Raw genomic sequence first — 23,280 nt, forward strand, 5'->3', positions numbered from 1 at the left:
ATTTAAATTTTTTAATTGGTTAAACTGTATTTCTTTCTTCACAGCCAATTTTTTTATCTGTTTTTCCACGTCTTAATATTCCTTGGAACAACCGGTCATTCCGGGTTGTTGCTGATTCCGCTGATATTTAAATTTAGTATGCTCGTGTCGAAACCAAGAAGTTTGCCTAGAAGTTCCGACTATACCAGGCTGTATCCATTTGTCCCACATTCAGCTCCAGGTTCAACCAGCCTCCAGACCATCAACTTCTATTTGCCCAACTCTTTACGCCAAAACAGCTGTTGGTTATACGGTTAGAAGGTCAATCGGTTACCCAATTTGTCACTACTTTCTCACCACAATTAGCATCGGCGCGGGAAGTCGCCTCATCGAACCTCAATTCCCATCGTTAACCTAAGGGGGTCACCCCGCCGAGCAGGTCTTCTGTGGTTGAACCCAGTCGTGCCCACCAATTCTTCATACCGCGTGTCGGGCATTAACAAATGTCTCAATTTGTCCATTAATTTCACATCCGCCCCAAGGGCCGTATGGGCTTCAGAGATTGGTCGACGCCAAAACAACACCTTTGAACGGTACGTATTTGGACGCGGGTCCCGGTAAAGTCCAAATCAATCAGTTGGGCCGTTTGCACGACCATAATGGGGAGTGAACCATAATGACATACCGCGTGGAGCGTTAGGGGTGTCCACACGTCATGTAGAGGACCTCTTTTGTCAAATTTTCCCACCGCACGAGACTTTGCCGCAGGGGACCTCTGCTGCTGCTGTAGTGGCCCGTACCTATACGGCAATTACCAGCACGATCCCCAATCATTACCGAGTTCGCAAAGTAGTTGCTAATCAGCGACATGCATCGATCCCGTTGGACACGACTAGGGTTGATCGAAACCCAAAATAAGAAGGCCTAATTGCTCACTGACACTTTTGGGGGCTGACTACCTGTCTGACCTAATGCGTTTCCAGGTCATCATGACTTTCGGTTTTCATTAAAATGGGAAACTTTGAGGCCTGCAGTCAAATTTGACACCTCACGCCGTGACCAACCCTAGCGGGTGATTACGCGAGCGTGGAGAAATTCTCCTCGCGGGTCTTAACCTATTGGCCAGAAGACGTGCGCGGTCCTGCAACGTGTAATAATTTTGAACAATACAACACATGGTCGGACAAAGCCTCGTAGCCTCGTCTAAAGGGTGGTGTCAATGCTGGAAACGAATCAAATCTCTTCGAAATTACGCCATAGGTCTTCTTGTACCGCATGATTCAAAGCGTGATCTATCTCCAGGATTGATGGACCACACCCTGCGGGCCCCTTTTTATTTGTGCCCTCGACCGTGTTAATGCCCAAATCTACCGCGCAGCAAACCACTTTGTAGCGATCGTGGGCTGCCAACGATGTGGGTACGATCCAATTTTATTGCTTCTGCATCGGCTACCTCTCTAACCCGACCAAACCCTAACCCTAAAGTGACAAGCAGCAGGGAGCCGTCCAACACCATGACAGTAGATTACGATGATGATGAGTGAAGGAGAGGATGCTGCGCCGCAAACGACTTACTTGGTAAGACCGGTAAACCGCACCGGAATGGAAGATCCGCGGTGGTGGTGGTCTTCACGGGTACTTGGCACCTCTCTGGAGTGATGCCTATAGTCGCGCTAGAAAGATGGGCCTACCTGAATAAAGGTACAGAGTCGCAATTAGACGGTAGTTGAGAGAAGCTGTTAATGGATCTCTCGTGCTGGTGGTTTTCGGTGTTTCGAGGAGTAATTTTGAGCTATGAGATGTAATGGGGAACCGGTCATCATGATGTGTGGTGTGAACTGCAATTTGTGAATAATGATCCGTAATAAAAAAATAAAAAGAATTCTCTGACAAATTTGTTAGTGGAACTGACCCCCGATGACATAATATGCATAATATAGAATGAAACAGTCGTCTGTTGTGTGCTATCTTATGACAACCGACCAATGAGTACTTGAAGAGAAAAACGATTTTTAAAGTTTGATGGCGGATATTTTAAGAATTTTGAATGATAAAGTCAAAATTTTGAACAATCGGTTCGTATACTATCGCTAAACAAACGTTCCGAGTTTCAACTAATTTGGTTACACCAGTTAAAGATACAAGGAAAGATAAGAAAAGCACTTGTCACAAGTGTTTCTTGAAAGTGAAAATTTACTACGTGTCTCAAGTGTGCATAGAATTCCCATACTTACTAGTATAAAATTAAATCAATAGTTTGATCGATCTAATCAGTATATTATTAAAACAAAAGATTTCCAACAATTTGTATGACGTGTCAGAAGATAACACGATCAGTTTGATGAGAAATTGGTCTGGTGTCACAAGTGTGTATTGCGATATCCGGGAGACGGAAGCGAATTTCCAAAATCGGCTTGAAGCATCTTGTAGGGTTTGTTGAATTTAACAAAACGTTAACGAAAATTAACTCATTTTCTACCAAAGTGGTCGTTGTCGATTCTATGACAAATTCCGGAATTCCATTTCCCGGAATGGACGTTTTCCGGAATGGACATTATCCGGAATGGACATTTTCCGGAATGGACGTTATCCGGAATGGACATTATCCGGAATGGACGTTATCCGGAATGAAATTTCCCGGAATGGACGTTTCCCGGAATGGACGTTTCCCGGAATGGACATTTCCCGGAAAATTAGTTTTTTTATTACCTGATATGAGAATGAATGGAATCTTGCCTACTCGCTCACTTATGGTTAAGAATTATTTAGTTTCTACCCCGTTGGTTTCACCTATAGTCACCTCTAGTCACATTGAAGGAACTCGATATTTTGACAACAATATGAATGATAAATACATGAATGATAAAAAGAAAGTGAAATGTTCGGACATGACCAATAGAAGCAAGCGTTGACTATTGAAACAATACTTTATCAACCCCCACGAGATGTAACAATGTAGATCGATAGATATTAGACAAATACTAGATGTTTTCAACATTCTTTCAATGTGTTGTTATGTAAGAATTTTCCCTTCTTTTGTTAATCATTTGACTTACGTGACTGAATTGTACCAAATTTTACTATAAAGCAGAATGCTTATTTTCAAAGAAGGGAAAACCTCAAAAAAATAAAAAGCTTTTCAAAAAATCAATGTGTAATGTGTCCTGTCAAGAAAATAAATAGCTTGAGTGTATTTTTAAAGAATGAAAAACCTCAAAGAAGTACACATTATACATTGATTTTCTGAAAAGTTTTTTTTTATTTTCTAGAGGTTTTCCCTTCTTTGAAAATAATCATTCTGCTTTATAGTAATTTTTTTTTTTTGAAAGTAATCATTCGGCTTTATAATAAAATTTGGTAGAATTTAGTCTCAAAAGTCAACTGATTAACACAAGAAGGAAAATCTGTTACACGAAATTCCATCACATCGATTAAAGATCGTGTATTTCAAAATACACATTATACTTTGATCTTCTGATAGCTTTTTTTTCTTGAGATTTTCCCTTCTTTAAAAATACACGATCTTGCATCGAAATAATGGGATTTTATGTAAGAATTTTCCTTTCTTTTGTTAATTCTACTAAATTTCAACTAGTTTTTCGTTATGGAGCTCTGCACTATAAAGAAGAATGTTTTTTTTTTAAGAAGGGAAATTCTGTAGAAAAAAAGCTTTCAGAAAATCAATGTATAATGTGTATTTTCTTGAGGTTTTCCCTTCTTTAAAAATACACGATCTTTAATCGATGTGATGGAATTTCGTGTAAGAGATTTTCCTTCTTGTGTTAATCAGTTGACTTTTGTGACTAAATTCCATAAAATTTTATTATAAAGCAGAATTTTTATTTTCAAAGAAGGGAAAACCTCTAGAAAATAAACAGCTTTTCAGAAAATCAATGTATAATGTGTACTTCCTCGAGGTTTTTCATTCTTTAAAAATACACTCAAGCTATTTATTTTCTTGAGGTTTTCTCTCTTTGAAAATAATCATCCTGCTTTATAGTAAAATTTGGTAGAATTTAGTCTCAATAGTTAACTGATTAACACATAAAGGGAAATTTCTTACGCGAAATTCCATCACATTGATAAAAGATCGTGTATTTTTAAAGAAGGGAAAACCTCAAGAAAATACACATTATACATTGATTTTCTGAAAAACTTTTCATTTTCTAGAGGTTTTCCCTTCTTTGAAAATAAACATTCTGCTTTATAGTAAATAAAAATAAAATAAATTGTTCGCTCTACAGCATTGCCTTGGCGTTCTCGATTGCGAGATTTCTACTCGAAACTAGGTGTCCGAAGGCTAGATTGTTGAGGCAATTGCAAACCTCGTTTTACACCTGAGCTTCCATTCACCCCGGGATTCGAACTGACGACTTTTGGATTGTGAGTTCAACTGTCTACCAGCGACTAAACCGAGACAGGATCCAGAGAGACGAATCTTACACCTGGACTGAGCTATCGATCTAACCTCTAGGTTAGACCGGGGCAAATATTTACTTCCCGTCCGACGGAAGGCATGATCAGACAAATCTCGTCTCGAAAAATGCCACCACCGGGACCGTCTAGAATCGAACCCAGGCCGACTGGGTGAGAGGCAACTTCGATTGCCCCTACACCACGGTTCCCGGACTCCTAAAAAAAGTACACATTATACATTGAATTTCTGAAAAGATTTTTATTTTCCTGAGGTTTGGTATTCAATACCAACTTAAAATTGGTAGAATTTATTCACAAAAGTCAACTGACTAACAAAAGAAGGGAAAATTCTTACATAACAACACATTGAAAGAATGTTAAAAACATCTAGTGTTTGTCTAATATCTATCGATCTACATTGTTACATCTCGTGGTGGTTGATAAAGTATTGTTTCAATAGTCAACGCTAGCATCTATTGGTCATGTCCGAACATTTCACTTTCTTTTTATCATTCATGTATTTATCATTCATATTGTTGTCAAAATATCGAGTTCCTTCAATGTGACTAGGTCAAACCAACGGGGTACAAACTAAATAATTCTTAACCACAAGTAAGCGAGTAGGCCTCGGAGTAGGCAAGATTCCATTTATTCTCATATCAGGTAATATAAAAAAAAAACTAATTTTCCGGGAAATGTCCATGCCGGGAAACGTCCATTCCGGGAAATTTCATTCCGGATAACGTCCATTCCGGATAATGTCCATTCCGGATAACGTCCATTCCGGAAAACGTCCATTCCGGATAATGTCCATTCCGGAAAACGTCCATTCCGGGAAATGGAATTCCGGAAATTGTCATAGAATCGTCGTTGTCACAAGGTAGCACACAACAGACAAAACATGACAAATCAATGGAAGCGAAAATAATACATTAATTAGATATAGGACAGCGGTTCTCAACCTGGGCTACATGTACCCCTGAAAGTACTATGAGCGGTCTCAGGGGCTACCGGAAGACAAACCACGTAATGGCGGCCAATTGAAAAAATATGCCCAACATAATATTTGAGAAACAATAACAACAAACCGAAATATTTGTTTTCAATTTTTAGAAAGTATCGACAAACCACTCACAAAATTTCAAAAAATAATTTTAACGGTGCACATCAACCAGAGCTTTTGCATCAAGATTTTTGTTACAGATATTTTATTATTTTAGAAACAACGGGAACTATTGATATAATTTTTTATTCATCCCCTAAAGTACGGTCTACTAAGCGATTTACATCAAAATTTGCCTATTTTTACAATCAGATTATTGCAGGATTGGGTCCGTAAGTTTGTCAATTTTGGAATAAGAAGACAAAAACTTCCTCATTAGCTGTGCACCCTTTTAATGAAAATTATAACAATTTGCATTTTTTTATACATTTCAACTTTTGTTTATTTTTCTACAATTTTTTGTTTCAAATTTGTTAATAGTGCCAACTATCATCACTTTTTTAAAAAGGTTGGTAAATGTTTCTTAACTTTCCTATTTTTAACATTGTCTGTCCAACTTTTCGTTGCTGAAATATATGTTTAGCAAAAATTAAATGAACGAAACGTGATATTTTTCTCAGTGTTAACTGATTCATTTTTTTAAGTTGACACTATTTTCAATGTTACAACAACAAGAGTTAAGTAGATTTTTCTCATATTTCACATATATTTTTTTTAATCAAAGGATTAAGATTTTTCTTCAAAATTACCAAAAATACAATTCAGACTTTTCTGTATCAACCAAAGAATCAAAAATGTTTAAAAAAACGACGGCAGAGATTTTTTTAATTCAGAGACGTAGGAAGATGGACTTTTCCTTGTTTAAAAAAATGAAATAGGTAAAACTTAAAAACAGTGTACTTTATCAAACTATAACAAATAAATTTTGATCTGAAATTAAAAATGGGTTTGAAAATTCTTGACAGTTTTCAATTATCTTAATTACAAAAATGGCAATGCAGCAATGCTAACAAAAATTCAACTGTCAAAAAACAATTGATCATAATGTTGTGCTTTAAGTCCAGGTGGGGCGTCCAATTTTCCCGGGTTTTTTAATTTCCCGGGAAACGGAAAAAAATGTGAATCCTGGGATTTTTTTTATTGAAACAGTCATAAAATCTATGTTCTCATTATATTTGTTTTGTTTTTCAAGTTTAGAATCATAGAATTAGCTCAATACTGTTAATTGGTGATAATCCACACTTCAATCTAAACTAGGACAGCTTAGATAGTTTAAAATACATTTTTTTTGTATGTTCTTCATTGTGCTATGGATTTTAAATGCACCACAATTTTTAATACAATGTGATTCAAATTAAATAAGCTTCTTATTATTTTTTTTATTTTTTCATGTTTATATGCCATGACTTCAGAAGCTTGAAAATGTCTGCTTAAAAAAAACAAGAAATGAAAACAAATAACATAATATCAGACAATGTTACATTTTAGATTACTTAAGAATGTCATGTTTTATACAAAACATATTTTACAAATTATCTTTAAGTCACTATCGCCAACTGACTACAGTCTGAATAGGTGCTGGAAATTTTAAAGCAATAAATTTGGAAATCGGTGTACTATTTTGTTGTTCTGTTCCTGTTTTAACCGAAATCAATAAAAAAAAAATCAGAACGTTATGAAACAAATTCGGCTTAAACAGCTGTCTTAAATCGTTACTTTTGTCCTGATTTGCTCCAGATACTGGGTTTTGAAGAAAAATAATCGAATATGATGTTTTTTCAAGTTAAAATCAAAAATATACGTAAATATAATACCAAACCATTATTTTAAATAAATAAAACTTAATAGAAAATATCTAAAGCGCTGGGTATATTGCGGTTCTGTAAACAAAAATTTCAACAATTTTCCCTAATAAGCCTAATTAATGTTGATATATGCCTAATACAAATTTGAATGCTTTAAAATTCTTATCAATTACTTTAAGTATTCAACTGTTTATCTATTTCCACAACAAAATTTGAATTTCCAGACCTAAATTCGTGCTTGCCATAACTTTTTTAAACAAGAGTGTGCCCCTTTCACACCTTATGTAAACTGTCATTTGAGTGAAAGGAATACACTATTGTTTACAAAAGTTATGTGCCCTTTTGAAATGTTAGGCTCCAATTTGTTTTTTTTTTTTCAATCTCGGGAATTCTCGGACCAAACCATAAAAAATCCTGGGATTCGGGAATTCCCGGTTTTGAAAAAGACCCGGGAATTTTCGGGATTGCCGCACTAGTCAAGTGAGAAATAAAAAAAAATAGGTGTGAAGTCTGTAAACATCAAACATCTATGCAATGCTAATTCAAATAAAAAAAATGAGTTAAATAATTAAAATTTATTGGCATTTTCAGTAGATTCTATTTCTTATTAGGCAAGGTTTTTTTAAATTATGCTTCAAAATTGGTATTAAGGGGCTACATACATGTAAATCGGCAAAATTGTAAAAGGTTGGTATGATCACATGTTTAAATTTTTCTAAATCTGTTTTCAGGGTTTTTTGATATACATTTTTATCTATTAACAAAACAATTTTGAAGACATTTGTTTGTTTGAAGTTAGCAGTTCCAACAAACGGGTGCCACGATATCTCAACACTGTGTTGACTAAATCGGTTCAAAATTTTGGTGAAGACTCGTTAAACCGGTCCCGTGTGTTTGACGAAGGCCGATTTTCAAAAAGTTTATTTAAGAAAAAGATAAAAAAATATATGTTTTTCATATAAAATATCATAAGTTTTTGATTTTTGTATTTAAAAAAAGCAAAATTCAAGTATCGGACTTCGTTATGCACACGGGGTATGTCTTGAGAGTCTCCAACACAAATTCAGCCAATTTGGTCATTCCAACTCGAAATATCGTGGTACCCATAAATCAACTCGGTGTTTAGATAAAAACTAACTTAATCCACCTATGTGGTTGGAGCCTTCCTCACTCATTACCAACTATGGCTGTACACAAATTTCATCTATTTTTTAGATCTGGAATAAAAAAGTACATCAATATCACTTAAGTGGCCATATCTCGAGACAGGGTTGCCAGATCTTCAATGTTTTGGACTCGTTGGAAAGGTCTTTGATAACCTAACCAACGATGGGTCGGATGGTGGATCCGGACATAGTTGACATACATTTAAGTGAGATCCGGCTTCCAAAAAGTACATCAATATCACTTAAGTGGATAAATCTCGAGACAGGGTTGCCAGATCTTCAATGTTATGGACTCGTTGGAAAGGTTTTTTGATAACCTATCCAACTATGGGTCGGATGGTGGATCCGGACATAGTTTACATACATTTAAATGAGATCCGGCTTCCAAAAAGTACATCAATATCACTTAAGTGGCCATATCTCGAGACAGGGTTGCCAGATCTTCAATGTTTTAGACTCGTTGGAAAGGTCTTTTGATAACCTAACCAACGATGGGTTGGATGGTGGGTTCAGACATAGTTTACATACATTTAAGTGAGATCCGGATATATGTGAAAACACATTTTTATACATAACTTTTGAACTACTTATCGAAACTTCAATCTGTATAAAACTCGATCTATGGGACCCTAAACCAAGTCGAATGCAACAGGTTCGGATCAAATCGGTTCAGCCAGTGCCGAGAAACATGAGCTAGTTTGTTGGTCACATACATACATACACATACACATACACACAGACATTTGTTCAGTTTTCGATTCTGAGTCGATATGTATACATGAAGGCGGGTCTACGACGTTTTTATACAAAGTTCATTTTTAGAGCAGGATTATAGCCTTACCTCAGTGAGGAAGGCAAAACGCTCAGAAAGTTTGACATTCCGCTTAGCGTATGGCAAATTGTTTGGCTTGAAAATCATCTTTTTAGTGGATTTGATATTTTTTGATATATGAAATTTTGTGATTTCTTACGAGCGAGTTGTGGCGCTATAACCACGGAAAATAGTGCCCAGGGCATTTGTGGAAATACAGTGTCCCATCCCCGAGGGTCCCGGAGCACCAAAACTTCTTAGCATGGTGCTCCCAACGATTAATTGCTCTTAAAAACAGGAACGTGATCGGGGGATCCCCACGTTTCTTCCTCGCCTGTAGATTCAGAACTGTATTGCTGTTTGAACATTCGTGTTCAAACTCAATCCAATTCAACGAAACATCTTTGCGGTTAACTTTACGCAGTTGGCCTGGCCGCTTTAACGTTTGTGATGTTTCAAAGCAATTTATTGCATTGGGGCACTGCAATTGTTAATAATGACAAGAGGATGCTAGGCGTTAATCAACCTAAGGCATTTTCCAGGATGCCCTCGAAAGACTGGCTGCGCTAGGGTTAGATTAGATTAGATTAGATATGAAATTTTGTGATTTCTTACATGTTTGTAACCCCTTTATGGCTTTATATCAAAATTAATATTTTTATGAAAAATCTTTTTCAGAAGGGTTTCCAGTAGACACACGTTTTTCCCAAATATGAGCTTGATTGGTAGAGACTACGATTAGTAAGAGACATTTTATCATTGTTCCCCGTGTCTCATTGATCCCTATAGTCTACCCCAACTCGATTCCACCCTATTGGACCATCATCCCCACAAAAGCTTCCTACAACTCTGTAAAAATAAATTTCCAGCCCTACTAAAGAGTCGAAAAGGTTACGAAACTTGACCGCGTTATTATTTCTCACCTTAGAATTGGCCTTTACTTCCCCGAATAATGATGCTACGTGCGCGCAGCTGCCCATATCTAACCCATTTGATCTTGTTTCCTCGTCATAATAACGGCCTCTAACAAGCCTGCCGAGCCACGTTGTGCGAACCACGTGCCGGAATCTCGCACTAGCCGAGTTTTCAAGATTTTGGACTTTTGGTCAAACAGTGCAAACTCGCGTGATTTTCACACCGCGATTGAGTGCTCGTGAAATGTAGTACGATTGATTAGCCGTGATCAATTTTCACGGTGAAACGGCGAACAACGGCGCCGCGCCAGAAACAATTACTGTTTGTTTACGTCCCATGGAAATTAAGCGTGGCGTAGCGAATCGCGCACAATTTATCATCGAGCAAGCCAAAGTTTATGGGAAAAATGCAAATTAACAGCACACTTCCCAAGCCTGGCATGCCGCCAAGAATTGACACAAAAACTGCCACGATTACGCGAGCAAATTCACTAAGACCTAGTTTTTTTTCTCTCTCTTGTACCCTTTCAGATGAGGCTGGTGTGCGTTTTTGCCCTGCTGTTGACCCTGGTCGCAGCCACATCCAGCACCGACTCGAACGACTCCAAAGATGTGGACAGTGACCTGAAGCGGATACGAATAGATCCGGCGTTACGCAAAGCGTTGCTTCGGGCGTTGCGCCATCTGAAGGAACGACAAGAGGAGGAGAGCGACGTGCTGAACACGACCGAGGAGAACTTTGCGACCACCATTTTGGATGAGATCCTGGAGGAGAGTACCAGCAGTCAGGACCGAAGTCCCAATGTCAAGTACTACAGCGCTGAAACGGAGACGGACAATGGGGAAAACGAGATCATCAAGACGATCATCATCACGAAACCGAAAACCACTCTAACCCCACCGAAGGAAGACTATGCCCGAGATGCCGTCCCGGATCCGATCAAGGAACGCGAGAACGAGCTTGTCGATTCGAACCAGGTTGCCCGCAGCGTTGTGTCCGGATCGGCCAACGCGCTTGGAGAATCCAAGGATGACAAAGCGGCGGATGATAAGAAGATATCGGTAGTCACCGCTGCATCAGGTAGCAGTACAACGGCTGAGTTTACACCGACCGTGACTACCGTCACTCCTACGACCAGTACAACCAAGGGACCCACGCACAACTCTGACGGTGAAAACATTGAAAAGGTCAAAAGCGAAGACGTCAAGATCTACCAAGCTCCACTGGTTGCGGCCTTCACCGTTCAGCAGGATCAACTCGGCGTTCCACATAACGTGATCCCACTTCTACAATCTCTTCCCAAGAAGAACCCCGTTGAATTCAAGCAATCCACCCCAATGGTCTCCACATCTCATCCGGTCGCGCAGATTCAGCCAGTGCAGAATCCACCTCAAGCACCGGCCACTGTTCCCACGCCAATCCCCCTCAACACACAAGCGCTCGAAGAAAAGACTCGTATCTTGGAACAACAACTAGTTACTCTGCAAACTCAGCAACGCATCCAGGAACAGCTGCTTCGCTCCAAGATCCTCCAGGAACAGCAGTTGATTCTGCAGCAACAACAGCAACTGCAACAGGAGAGAGCCCGCCTCGAAGAGGAAACACGTCGCCGTCTGCAGAGGTTCGAAGAAGAGCAAAACTTGTTCCGCCAAAAACAGATTCAATTCCAGCAGCAACAGTTTAAGATCCAGCAACAGCAGTCCTTCAAGCAATTCCCAGCTCAGCAAAACCCACAGCAATCGTTCCCCCAGCAGCAGAATCAACAACAACAGTTCACTCAGCAACAGAATCAACAACAGCAGCAACAACAGTTCGCTCAGCAACAGAATCAGCAACAACAACAGTTCACACAGCAACAAAATCAGCAACAGCAACAGTTTGCTCAGCAGCAAAGTCAACAACAACAACAGTTCACTCAGCAGCAAAGTCAACAACTACAATTCCCTCAGCAGCAGAATCCGCAACAGCCCTTCCAGCATCAGCAGCTTCCCCACCTGCAACAACACCAACAATTCCAGCAGCAGCAGATTCCACCTCCACCGCAGCCACAGTTCAACCTTGAGCTTCCCCGCAACTCCCCCGCCGTCCAGTTCATCCCAAGCGTTTCCCTGCCCGGCAAAGCGATCCCGATTTCGGTGGAACAACAGCTTCCATTCAAGGAACCTGTAAACTTCCAGCCAAACAACCAGGCCAAGCCCAACACCGTTGTCGAGCAGGTCAAATCGATCAGCCCTCCCGCCCAACAGTTCCCAATCATCCCGCCGTCCCCTCCCCAGCTGTCCAAGCAGCAGCTGCTTCCTCTGAAGCCCTTCCAACCGTTCAACGTGAACCCCGCTCCAGCTCCTCTGCCCCTGCAAGCTCCACTTCCCATCGATCAACAGCTGCCCGGACTGCAGCGCACCCGCGTCTTCCGCCACGAAACCGGAACCGGTAACTTCGGTTTCAGCCAAGCCCTTCCCCACCAACAGTCCAACGCTCCCTTCCGGCCCTCGCAACCGATTCCACTCTTCCAGCAGAACAACGGCTTCACGCCGCTGCGCAACGACAACCAGCTGCAGAACCTGCTCGTTCAATCCGGCATCACCTCCCGCTCGGCGGAAGATTTCAACATCATCACCAAGGTCCTAGCCCTGAACCACGGCATCCCGCAGTCCTCCTCGCAGCAAATGTTCGCCAAGCTTAGTCCCGAGCAGCAGCTGCTGTTCCGGAAGAAGTGATCGCGCCCACAACAGTATTCTACCCCCTTCCTCTTCCCCTCCTGAAACAAATACGGTTGCGTACTGAAAGAGAATGCGCGTATGAGTGCGAGTGGCTGCGTGCGTGAGTTCCGATGATGAATGAGTGTCCGCCAGTGACGCTAGTCTGCCATATTTATTGCGTGTGTGTGTGCAAGTGAGGAGCGCGACTGCCGACACCCACCAACCCACACAACCGAGAGAGAGAGAGAAAGCGAGAGTACACACACAAACAACTTTAAACAAAATATTTTTCTTTCATTTTCATGTCTTTGCAACCAACGAACGGAGCAATCTGCTTGTTTTACGTGTAATATTTTGTAAGCGAGATACCAGTAAATTATTTTCTTGAGCATATGTAGGTTTAACGTTACGGTCAGTTTGATTTCCGATTACGGGAAAGGAGAGCAAACATTTGGTCCAACCCGCTAACAAAACAAAAAACTTACGTTTAGTACGATAAGATTCGAACAGAGCGCATAAACGCGGACGTGTTAGTACGTGTAAATGTACTGATTTATCGAGAATAAATTTAATTTTTAATAAATTGTAGTTTGAATCTGATATCCGAAATGCCCTCACTGTCTTTTGCAAGCAGAACATAACCAAACTTTTTGACACCCAAAGCAAACGTCAAATCAATACATTGACGATCTCTCTCGCAAAAGATCCGGCAGCAATTTTGTATAGAGTTATCTAAGCCCAATCTCACGCACACTAGCTTACCATTTGTTTTTGCTGGCGACCACAAATTTTAACCTAAAAATCCATCGTGTACTTACACGCAATACATGCGCACGTAGATAGCTCTATGGTTTAACCGACGACGTTTGACGTTTGCGGAGGGTACCGAAAAAGGTAAACAAATCACTTCGTACATAAGCCAATAAACATCCACAGGTACGCAGCCAAAATTAATGTCAAAATAGCTGTCAAACCACTCAAACCTTCATTTACGAAACCATCGCAACCCTTTTTTTTAAAGACGCAGCCATAACTGATTGTTAGCGTGGCATCCAAAAACAGATCAAACTCGTATCACTGACGAACTGACGTGCCACGAGCAAACCACTTTTGACCGCAGTTGTCTTCTTCTTGTTTGGCGTTTTTTCTTCTAGCGAACAATCTGTCAACCGATTTTTCTCTCTTCCCTCTCGCTCCGCGCCAATGTTTACATGCAATGTATTGTTGAAGTCAGCTTAAACTTGCACGCGCTTTCAGCGAATTGAATAGCGCACTCCAAAAAAGTTCTGAGCGCAGATTTTATTGAAACGACGCAGATTACAATTTCAAGCATAGTCGCAATATCGAAAACACGTGTGAAAGAGAGAATTAGTTCAGCGAACCTGAAGGTAGATGGAGTTGGTGTTCGCTGGAGAATTTGCGGTCAGAATTTTCTCAAAAATATGTATGGGGTGGCACGTCAGTTCGTCAGTGCTCGTATTTTCGAAACATTTTATTCTACTAAATTTCCAAAAAACCACAAAATCAAGCAAATACGTCACTCTGATCGATCCGACACAGTGTCGGAACGTCTCCGAGTGCCGTCGGATGCGTCTTGGGATGAGCCGCGGCAAAGTCCTCCCTGAGCTGCGTTCGCATCCGTTGCCACCGGCCATCGCTGAGGAACCACTCGAAGAGTTTATCACGCGACGGTTGCCGCTGCTCGATAAACACCCGCACCCGGTTCCAAACGTTGTTCTGGTTCTGCGGCTTTTGGAGCAGCCAGTAGCGCGGGATGAGCAAACACTGGACACGAGCCCGCGCTACCACGGTCCGATCGTCCATGTGTTCACCAACGCCAAAGACCGAACCGCAGCCAAAGGTGGCTACGTCCAGGAAGCGGTACTCGTACTCAATGGGTCGAAGGCTCTGGAGCCGTTTTAGTTCTTCTACGGGTAAGCAGTTTGCGGCAGTAAGGGTAGACGAGGACAGTTTAAAGTTTTGACTGAAATCAGGGAGATCTAAAGAACTTACAGGAAAGATAAACTCACTTAGCTGGAATTACCCTTCAACCATAAAAGGGGACTGTCCAAGCTCGATCATTCGTGAACTTCTACGGCGATGGAACTGTGTGATTTCATCCTCGATCGGTTGGGCATCGGCCAGACGATAGCCCTCCTTACCAAATTTGTCCAAAACCTAGCCAGGAATGTTCAATTTAATCACAAAAAGGTTTCACTCTTTCAAACTTGCGGGCAAGTTGGCTGCGTACTCGATTCAAAAGCGCTGAAACTACACGAGGCTTCCCCTACACAAAAAATCTCACCTTAATCATCTTCAAGCACTGCACCACCATACAGCGTCCGCTGAGCACGAAGTGGGCATAGTTCACCGGGGACCGTCCCTCGACAAAGACGGTCTGGCCAGGATCAAACTCCCTCACTTTGGCACGCGTTTGGCAGTCCTGTCTCTGTTCGTCCGTCCAGTGGTCAAAGTACTGGAAGCGACTCATTATTTCCACCAGCTGGTTCCATTCCGGCTTCAGCGTTGAGGTTTGTGTGAGGAAAAAACTTCCCAACTAAAAAAATCCGTGATGCTTATCGCGTGAAAGTTCACCGTACAATACGGGTACCGTCAATTGAATTCCTCAAATTTGGCCACCTCCCACGAAGGGGGTGCAGCAGGTACGACCTATACATAAACATAAACGATACGGTGTAAGTCCCACCCGCCATCAATTCGATTATGACTGTTTGATTTGTGTTTTATATGGCAAGGTCGGAAAGCCAGCCAAACACCGGTGGCACGCGAAGTAACGCTGTAGCGGGAAAGATGGTACACTTGAAGGGGGCAACAATTTTTTTTTATTTCAATTCATTTAATAGAAAAGTTTTTCATCTTTTAATTTCAAATCTATGGTTCTATCATAAATGTATTTCACACGCTCCAAACAAATGTAGCGTATCCCTTCCTGTGCCGTTAAAATTCACTCTGTTTGAGAAAAAGTGCTTACCTCCAAAAAACGCGCCAAGGACAAACAGTCCGTTCATTGACTCCAAATCACACTGAAAATACTAGAAATCTATGATGAAGCAAATACAGTCCAAACTCGAATATGCAAAGTTTATTAGGGTATTTGTCCCTATTTTAGGCCTAGTACCTATTTTGGGCCTACCAAACTTAATTCAACGAAATAGAACATTTCTACACCAAATCTGGTAGGAATCTGCCACTTGAGAATGATTCGTGCTGTCATTAGCTCCATTTTGGTGGGCAAGAATAATTCACTTTGTCCTCTAAAATTTGAAATGAAGCAATAAATATATCACTCTTCACTTTTTATCAGCAAATTGCAACTTACCCATTTGGTCCAAAATTTTCACCCCCTTCGCTTACCGCTTCTTGGCACTCAGCGTCACGGCGTTCATCGCTCAGCACAAGAATGAGAGCCATCTCTCGAATCTCCAACCACCGGCAATATGTTTTTATTGATGGGTTGCACAATCCCATTGCAAAAACAATCACTAAACTGCCACCAAATCAATAAAATAACTGATTAAAATTACTTCGTCCATCTCGGAGAGAATGGTTCTATATTCAGTCCATTTAACACTTTTACAAATTGTGACAGTGTGTGTGCGGTTTTCACAAGTTACAGTCTTTCTCGAGGTCTTTCTTACATATTAAGGGCTTGTTGTTTGGCTACGCAAAAAATGTGTAATTATGTTTAAAACTCGTAAATGAATGATATAAATCAAGCTAATTATGCACGTAAAGCAAGTGAAATCAATCATTCTAATGTTGATTTGTGGCTTAAAACATCACAATGATTTAGCATGTTTGTCGACTGAATTTGTGCGGCTGTACTGTACGAGCTGGGGCTGAACCGTACGTCAAAAAAGTTCGCCACGTGCTTTGAGATTTCAACCAATCAGAAAGTAGGCCGAAAATATGCACAAAGAAGGTCGTATGCTAGAAGCAATATCCCCAAAATAGGGACAAAAAATGTTTTAGTTTCTCGGGCTTATACAGAAATATTTAGGTATTTTCGTCAAAATAGACCTGGGCCAAATTTACTTCCCCGTCCGACGGAAGGCGTGATCAGACAAATCTCGTCTCAAAAAATTTTTACCGGGACCTTCTGGGATCGATCCCAGGCCGACTGGGTGAGAGGCAACCACGCTTGCCCCTACACCGAGGGTCCCGGCTCTCTCACACTCCACATAAAATAGCTTAAATTTCTTTGCAGTTTCTTTAAGCAAGTGGCCAATCAAGTCGGGAAAACGGGAAAGTCGGGAATTCGCAAAAACCGCGAAAAATCGGGAAAAAGTCGGGAATTTGTGATTTTTTGTCAAAAACCGGAAAAAACGGGAATCCCAAGCAAACTTGTTTTTAAATCAATAACTCAATTCGTGTTTAGCAACTGACTTTAAACTACAGGTTCCTTTCACTATTTTAACCGATTTGAGCACGAAAATAAATTATATAAATATTTTATGATATCATAATCTTGCATGCATGGCATGCATTTGACACAGATTTTCATTTTATTTTTTATGAATCAAAAGATTTTTATTTAATTTTGAATAAGTTTATCAACCAAAAGGTAACATCTAAATTGAAACAACAAGGCTAATGCAAAATCAATATGTAAATAGAGTTTAAATGTAACGATTATTGCCAGCGTAAAATTTAAATTCTATTTCATCTTGTCACATTGCTTGAATATTTGAAAAACGATTCCATCTTGAGTTTGACAATAGTTTTTTTTTAAGAAAAATATTTTTAAATGTTTTATCTAGTTCATTAATTGATTTCAAATATTTTCCAAATTTTTTGAGGGTTTGGCGTTTGAGGTTTTCAGTTATCTGAAAACTTAAATAGAATAATTCGTTTTGAATGAAAAAATGAAAAAAATGAATTTAATTCTATAAATTTTGGTTTAAGTCATTGTAAATATGTTTAAAGGATTTGTCTCTCCAAACAATACGTATAAAATTTGTGTTAAAACATGGAGGGTTATCAAACTAGTTTTTTTTTTCAATAAAAAGAATTAAAACATGTAAGTACTGACAACTCGATAAATCAACATTGATTCAAAAAATTAATTATCAAAATTTACAAAATTAAAATGGGAACTTGGTGAAAACATTTTTTAGCCCAGATATTTTAAATTTATTTGAAAAAAAGGCTGTAACCTCGGCTGTAACACAACTGGTGATCTTTTCCCCTTCTGGATTCGATTGCTTAGTAGAGGGAAGGTAGTGTATTGTCACAAACTGGACCTTATCAAGACACCTTAGGAAGACAATCTTTGGAATGTTAATATACCTACCTTAAGTTGATTAATAAATTGTCACTGAATCCGCTTTGTAAATGCCGACCCCGGTACTCTTCACGGGTGTTCCCCTCAGGAACAGGGAAAGATTTACTTTACTTTGAGTGCCTTATCAGCAATGGCAGCACGTGTTTGTAAAAAAAATATCCTGTGATTTTTGCAGGATTTTTAGAAGTCCTATCTATACCATCGTTGACCGGAAGGCACGGCGTCGTGGAACTAAGACGTAAAATCTAGAGTTTTTTTTTTTTTTTTTTGAAAAGGTCCTATAAGCAATTGGCATTCATATGTTTATAGGACCTATTCAAAAAAACTTTAGAAATGTTCATAGCGATTGAACCTTCTGCAATATAACATGTCTTTTCTATATCGTCGTTGATCGAAAGGCACGCTAACGTTTTGGCCGTCGATTTCATTGTGGTGCAAATTATTTTTATAAGACATCAAAATGCGCGAGTCTTATTTTGTTGAAAAGACCTTCCCATAGCTCAGTAGCTCGGAAGGGTCGCCGACGGGTTTATATTACACCGTCCAACAAAATTTGTGCGCTGGCTCAACTCGAGGGGAAGCATAGGGACGTGGCGTTACATCGTGCTGCCACCTGGTTTTTTAAGCGCAAGGGTGTAAAAGTGCTATGTCATCGTCTAAAAATAGACGGCGCCCTATCTCGCCCAGCAAAATGAAGTCGATAAAGTAGTCGGTTTCGATGAGAAAAAGTGGAAAATGTGGTCTAAAAATAGCGACGCCATCCCCCTATGAAGTTTGGAGTCTCCAAAATCACTCCAAATCAGCCGAATGGTTTTTCTCCAAACTGTGTATGGAGAATTAGTGATGTTCGCTACACCCACATATTGCATGCAATTTTTGGGTTGATGGATACAACGGTCTCATGCGGGCATGTCGTCAGGAACGGAGCTACAAACTCCATGTCTGAAGAGTCTGCAAATTCAATCATTGGACTAACATTCCTACCCTTGTTGAACTGCAGGCTTCTTGGGAGGGCGCCGGTATTGACTAATAAAATAGGGGTCTTCAGGGGTTTAACAGTGAACGGATGGTCGGCTCTCAATGATCATTATTGATTCATTGTTTAACTTCAGCTGATCTCTCAATAACGGAGTAGCAACTCATTTGGCAGTCAACTATGTTCATGCTTTAACATGGGCTGTCAGAAACTCTGGACTTGATGTATTTCGATTACAGTCAAATATGGCACTAAGGGATTATAGGAATTGGTGGATGAAATAGAAACAGTTAATTAATTAATCTTATTTATATATTTTCATAAAAAAACCTATTTCAATATAAAATTTTGGTTGTCTTGATCCCAATTCTTCAATTATCATGTTTACCGTTTAGTTTCTTAATAGGCCAATTAAAGGATCTCATGCCATGCTACATCGGATGTATTTGAGGCACTTATTGAGTTAACTACACGAGCACCTGATCTAAACACAAAAGTACCACATTTGTCATAGCGAACCTGCACCTCACAACATAGTCTAAACGTACATCGACATTCCTTCATCAGTCAATGATCTGCAAGCGCATCTCGTTCGTCACGAAGGACACCACGGTACTGAGCACGGCCCGTTGCGCCGCCGCACTGCCCATCAACAGCGGCAACAGAACGGCCATATCGGTCGGGTGGAACTCGGACAGGGCAGCCACGAGGTGGTCCTTGAGCTTTTCCCGCTCCCGTTCCGTCATGTCGTGCCGGATGATTTCGCCCACCGCGCGGAACTTTCCGCGGCTCATGTAGCCGGCGCTGATCGCCCCGATGGTACCGCCCACCGCCAGACCCACCGGACCGGCCACAAGTCCACCGGCAAAGCAGGCCGCCCCGCAGATGGCCGCTCCCTTGGCGCTACCCTTCATAGTTACACGCATGTTCTCCTTATCGGTTAAGGTCGCTACGGCGTCCATGAGTTCGCGTGTGTTGATCGGCATTTTTTAAGACGTGTTGCGCTCTGGAAATGTAATGGTTTTCGAGTGGTTTAGCCTTAGTTTCGTGTTCTTTAAGTTGTTAACAGTATGCAAAAAGGTGCATTGTGTGACAAGATCACTAGCAAAGACACGAACCATCTGGACGAATTAACATTGCAGAGACATGAACCGTTCAGAAGTTAGTTAACAAAATTTAACTCAAACGCATTTACTAATCTAAACTTAAGCTGAATCATCTTACGACTATGCGCTTAGAAAGCATACTGACCTTTGGACTAGGATGACAAATTAATTGCTACGAGCTTAAAATAAAACTGCACGCGAAAAAGGACCAAAGTTCTAGAAGCTACAAAGCATTGTGTGATTTGCTACACGATGCATTACACAATGTCGCTTATCAAAGCGATACAGCAAACTAATCGTACTGATAAAACCAATTTAAACAAGGCAATCAACTAAATGAATCAAATTCGCGGAACGTTCGATGCGCGTAAAATCCGCTGATGAAACTCTTTGGATGATTTTTGTTACGAATGCAACGGGCAAAACGGAACTGTCAAAAATATCGACGTCCACGCCAGCGTAAGCAAGTGCGACAGACATTTTTAAAATGTGTGTGCAGATTTTTCGTTGTATCAGCTGTTTTGTTGATAGTTTTGTTTGTTGTTGTTGACATTGCTAAGGGTAAGGCTTGGTAGTAACATAAATGCAATAGTAGGATTAATTTAATGCTTATCATAATAGAGTTACTTACGTGCGCATGTATTGCGTGTACGTACACGAAAAAAGTGAGGTTAAATTTTGTTCGGCCAGCAAAATCAAATGGTGCGCTAGTGTGCATACGCAAAACGTCCCAAATCCCAACAGTTCTTGAGAAATTCTTGAAAGACCATTCGCTATCACGAAGTGGATAAGGATAGGATAATTTCTCGAGCAACATTTAAAAAGGGCGCATAAGCATTTTGACAGCTGGAACTATTTTGCAAATTCCGAGACAATGGATAACTGTTTTACTCAATTTTACCCAACTTGCAGTGTTGAAAGGTAGTTGGGGAAGCCAGTTATTGTTCAACACTTCGAATTTAGTAAAAATGTTACCTTGACTTGAGAATAATTCAAACTGTAATAATGCATATCAAGGTCCTATAAGCTATTGTGTTTTTAGGACCTAATAAAAAAAAAGTCTAGATAGGTATGTGCCCTTTTCTCGTGTTGCTAAAGATTTTCGTAATGATTCTATTACATTAGGGTTCATACATAAACCACTTGGACACTTAAGGGAGAGAAATTCCTAGCGATTGTCCACAATTCATCCGATAACACCAATCTACGTGGTTTGTAGAACTGGAATCCATTTTCCAGATTTTTTTTAATTATATAAAATCCACTCTAGTTCACTGCCACGATGAACAACGACGACAACGACAGCAAGCCTCCAGAAAAGAAACGGCCAAAGAACCGCTTCCAGTGCGACATCTGCTCGAAAGTCTTCCGTGGCAACGTCGAGCTCAGCCGCCACAAGGACATTCACCTGGACCCTCGGAATCGGCCCACCTTTCGGTGCGAATTCTGCCCGGCCTCATACAAAACCCCCGCTGGTCTCAAATACCACCTCAACAAACACTCCCAAGTCGAGCCCACCCAACTTCCATGTCCGGACTGTGGAAAAGTTTTCCGCAGCATCGAGGGACGCAAGATCCACATGACGATAAGCCACGGCGCCGATGGGCCGACCTTCCGGTGCCGGGAGTGTCCAATGGTCTTTGCGCGACGCTTTCACCTCAAGCTGCACATGGCCACGCACGGTGCCGGAAGACACGTTTGCGCGTTGTGCGGCAAGTCGTTTGCCTGGCTCAAGGACCTTCGGCATCACGAAACTAAATGCTCGAAGCAGAAGAAGCAGCAGCAGTCCCACGCGAACCGTGGTCATCACTGCGAGACATGCGGCCAAGGATTTGAAACGGAACGGTGGCTGAAGAAGCACGTGGCGAGTCACGAACGCGGCGGAAGCGGTAAATCCGAACCGGACGGACAGCGAAAAGTACGGCAGCGCAGAAGTAAAAACGATGTCTTCATTGGGTTGGACCACCTGGTGGAAGCTTTCGTCACTGTCGATCCCGAACCGGAACCGGAACCAGCGCAAGAAGGCGACGACGAAGATCGCAAGAACAAGCAGTGCCAGCACTGTCCGATGAAGTACATCAACGTGAAGGCACTGCGCAACCACGAACGGAGGAAGCACTGGGAGTTGCTGGGCGTCGAGCGGGCCCCCGAGACGCGGGGACGTCCGAAGAAGGTTAAGTTAAGGAGGCGGAAGAAGGCGGCAGGACCGCCGAATAAGCAAAAGAGGAGAATCGCTCCGATCGAATTCGTGGATGTTGGAGAGGGGGTAGATCAAGCGGAACAGTAAAAAGACGTTCGAGTTGCCGTAGACGGTCTCGAACTGGAAGTTTTCGACGAAGGAGAAGTTCGAATTCGAAGTGATATGGAGAACTCTATGAGCCATTTGTAGTTATGGTTGCTACAAATGTGAACGAGATAAGCTTAAAGACTAGTGAGCGATCAGATTTTTTTGACTTTTTTCATTCCTCTTGTACCTTTGATTTAAAATAAAGTATGACTCTATAACAGAACCCAATGTTTATTAAATTGTCTATCAGGGGTGCCCAACCTTTTGGCCCTACGGGCCAGATCTGATTTTTCTGAAGCAGTGGCGGGCCGAAATTAACATTTGATAAAAGTTGAAAAAGTAAACACATTTTTTCAATTTTCTTATGATTGGGTTCTTTTAAAGCAAATACATAAAAGAACTAGTGTTGCAAATATGATTCATATACCTTGATTTTAAAAATGAAAACAAAGATAACATTCAAAAATGTGTTTAATTGACTTATTTTAATTTTTGCTTGTTTAAAATTGTATAGATATTGTTTTTGACGATTGCAATTAAATACCTCGATATATTTTTTTTTTTATAAAAAAAACATTCAAATTGCAATGATCGTTGCAATTTTTTGAAGTTTTTGTTACATTTTTCAATATTTTTTTTTTAAAAATGCAGGCCAAGGATTGATACCTAAGAGCATGCAATGGCACTGACCTTGTTGCGTGCTCTTCGGTTGACGTCCACGTAAGGAACATCCTGGAAGGAGCGTAACTAACTACATCCGTAGTTCTGTTAGATCATCCGAATTATCTTGATCAGAACAGTATAGCTCTGGT

At 40.7% G+C, this 23,280-nt stretch overlaps 4 protein-coding genes and 1 long non-coding RNA gene across 5 annotated transcripts in view; 2 read left to right on the forward strand and 3 right to left on the reverse strand.

The window, feature by feature from the left end:
- The window catches only part of LOC120422317 (putative mediator of RNA polymerase II transcription subunit 12), a 70,177-nt gene extending 56,800 nt beyond the window's left edge, over nt 1-13,377 (forward strand). The window contains exon 3 of the mRNA XM_039585735.2: nt 10,626-13,377. Coding sequence (XP_039441669.1) covers nt 10,626-12,812 — 2,187 coding nt within the window. The 3' untranslated portion in view covers nt 12,813-13,377. The remainder of the gene's footprint in view (nt 1-10,625) is intronic.
- A 940-nt stretch (nt 13,378-14,317) lies between these two features.
- LOC120414292 (uncharacterized) lies at nt 14,318-15,627 on the reverse strand. Its single transcript, XM_039575459.2, has 3 exons — nt 15,100-15,627; nt 14,839-14,972; nt 14,318-14,778 (listed from the first exon to the last, which is right to left on the reverse strand). The coding sequence occupies exons 1-3, from the start codon at nt 15,283-15,285 to the stop codon at nt 14,319-14,321; spliced, it is 780 nt and encodes a 259-aa protein (XP_039431393.1). The 5' UTR covers nt 15,286-15,627; the 3' UTR covers nt 14,318.
- Nucleotides 15,628-15,631: 4 nt separating this feature from the next.
- Nucleotides 15,632-18,205, reverse strand: LOC128092365 (uncharacterized). The gene is made up of 3 exons (XR_008211694.1): nt 18,109-18,205; nt 16,135-16,302; nt 15,632-16,069 (listed from the first exon to the last, which is right to left on the reverse strand). It is a non-coding gene; the product is annotated as an uncharacterized LOC128092365 (long non-coding RNA).
- A 1,164-nt stretch (nt 18,206-19,369) lies between these two features.
- LOC120419350 (protein C19orf12 homolog) lies at nt 19,370-20,581 on the reverse strand. Its single transcript, XM_039582048.2, has 2 exons — nt 20,327-20,581; nt 19,370-20,081 (listed from the first exon to the last, which is right to left on the reverse strand). The coding sequence occupies exon 2, from the start codon at nt 20,059-20,061 to the stop codon at nt 19,639-19,641; it is 423 nt and encodes a 140-aa protein (XP_039437982.1). The 5' UTR covers nt 20,062-20,081; nt 20,327-20,581; the 3' UTR covers nt 19,370-19,638.
- A 724-nt stretch (nt 20,582-21,305) lies between these two features.
- LOC120422998 (zinc finger protein 224-like) lies at nt 21,306-23,028 on the forward strand. Its single transcript, XM_052705988.1, has 2 exons — nt 21,306-21,392; nt 21,452-23,028. The coding sequence occupies exon 2, from the start codon at nt 21,464-21,466 to the stop codon at nt 22,466-22,468; it is 1,005 nt and encodes a 334-aa protein (XP_052561948.1). The 5' UTR covers nt 21,306-21,392; nt 21,452-21,463; the 3' UTR covers nt 22,469-23,028.
- The last annotated feature ends 252 nt before the right edge of the window (nt 23,029-23,280 follow it).

This window comes from Culex pipiens, chromosome 1, assembly GCF_016801865.2.
Source record: "Culex pipiens pallens isolate TS chromosome 1, TS_CPP_V2, whole genome shotgun sequence".
Taxonomy (NCBI): Eukaryota; Metazoa; Arthropoda; class Insecta; order Diptera; family Culicidae; genus Culex; species Culex pipiens.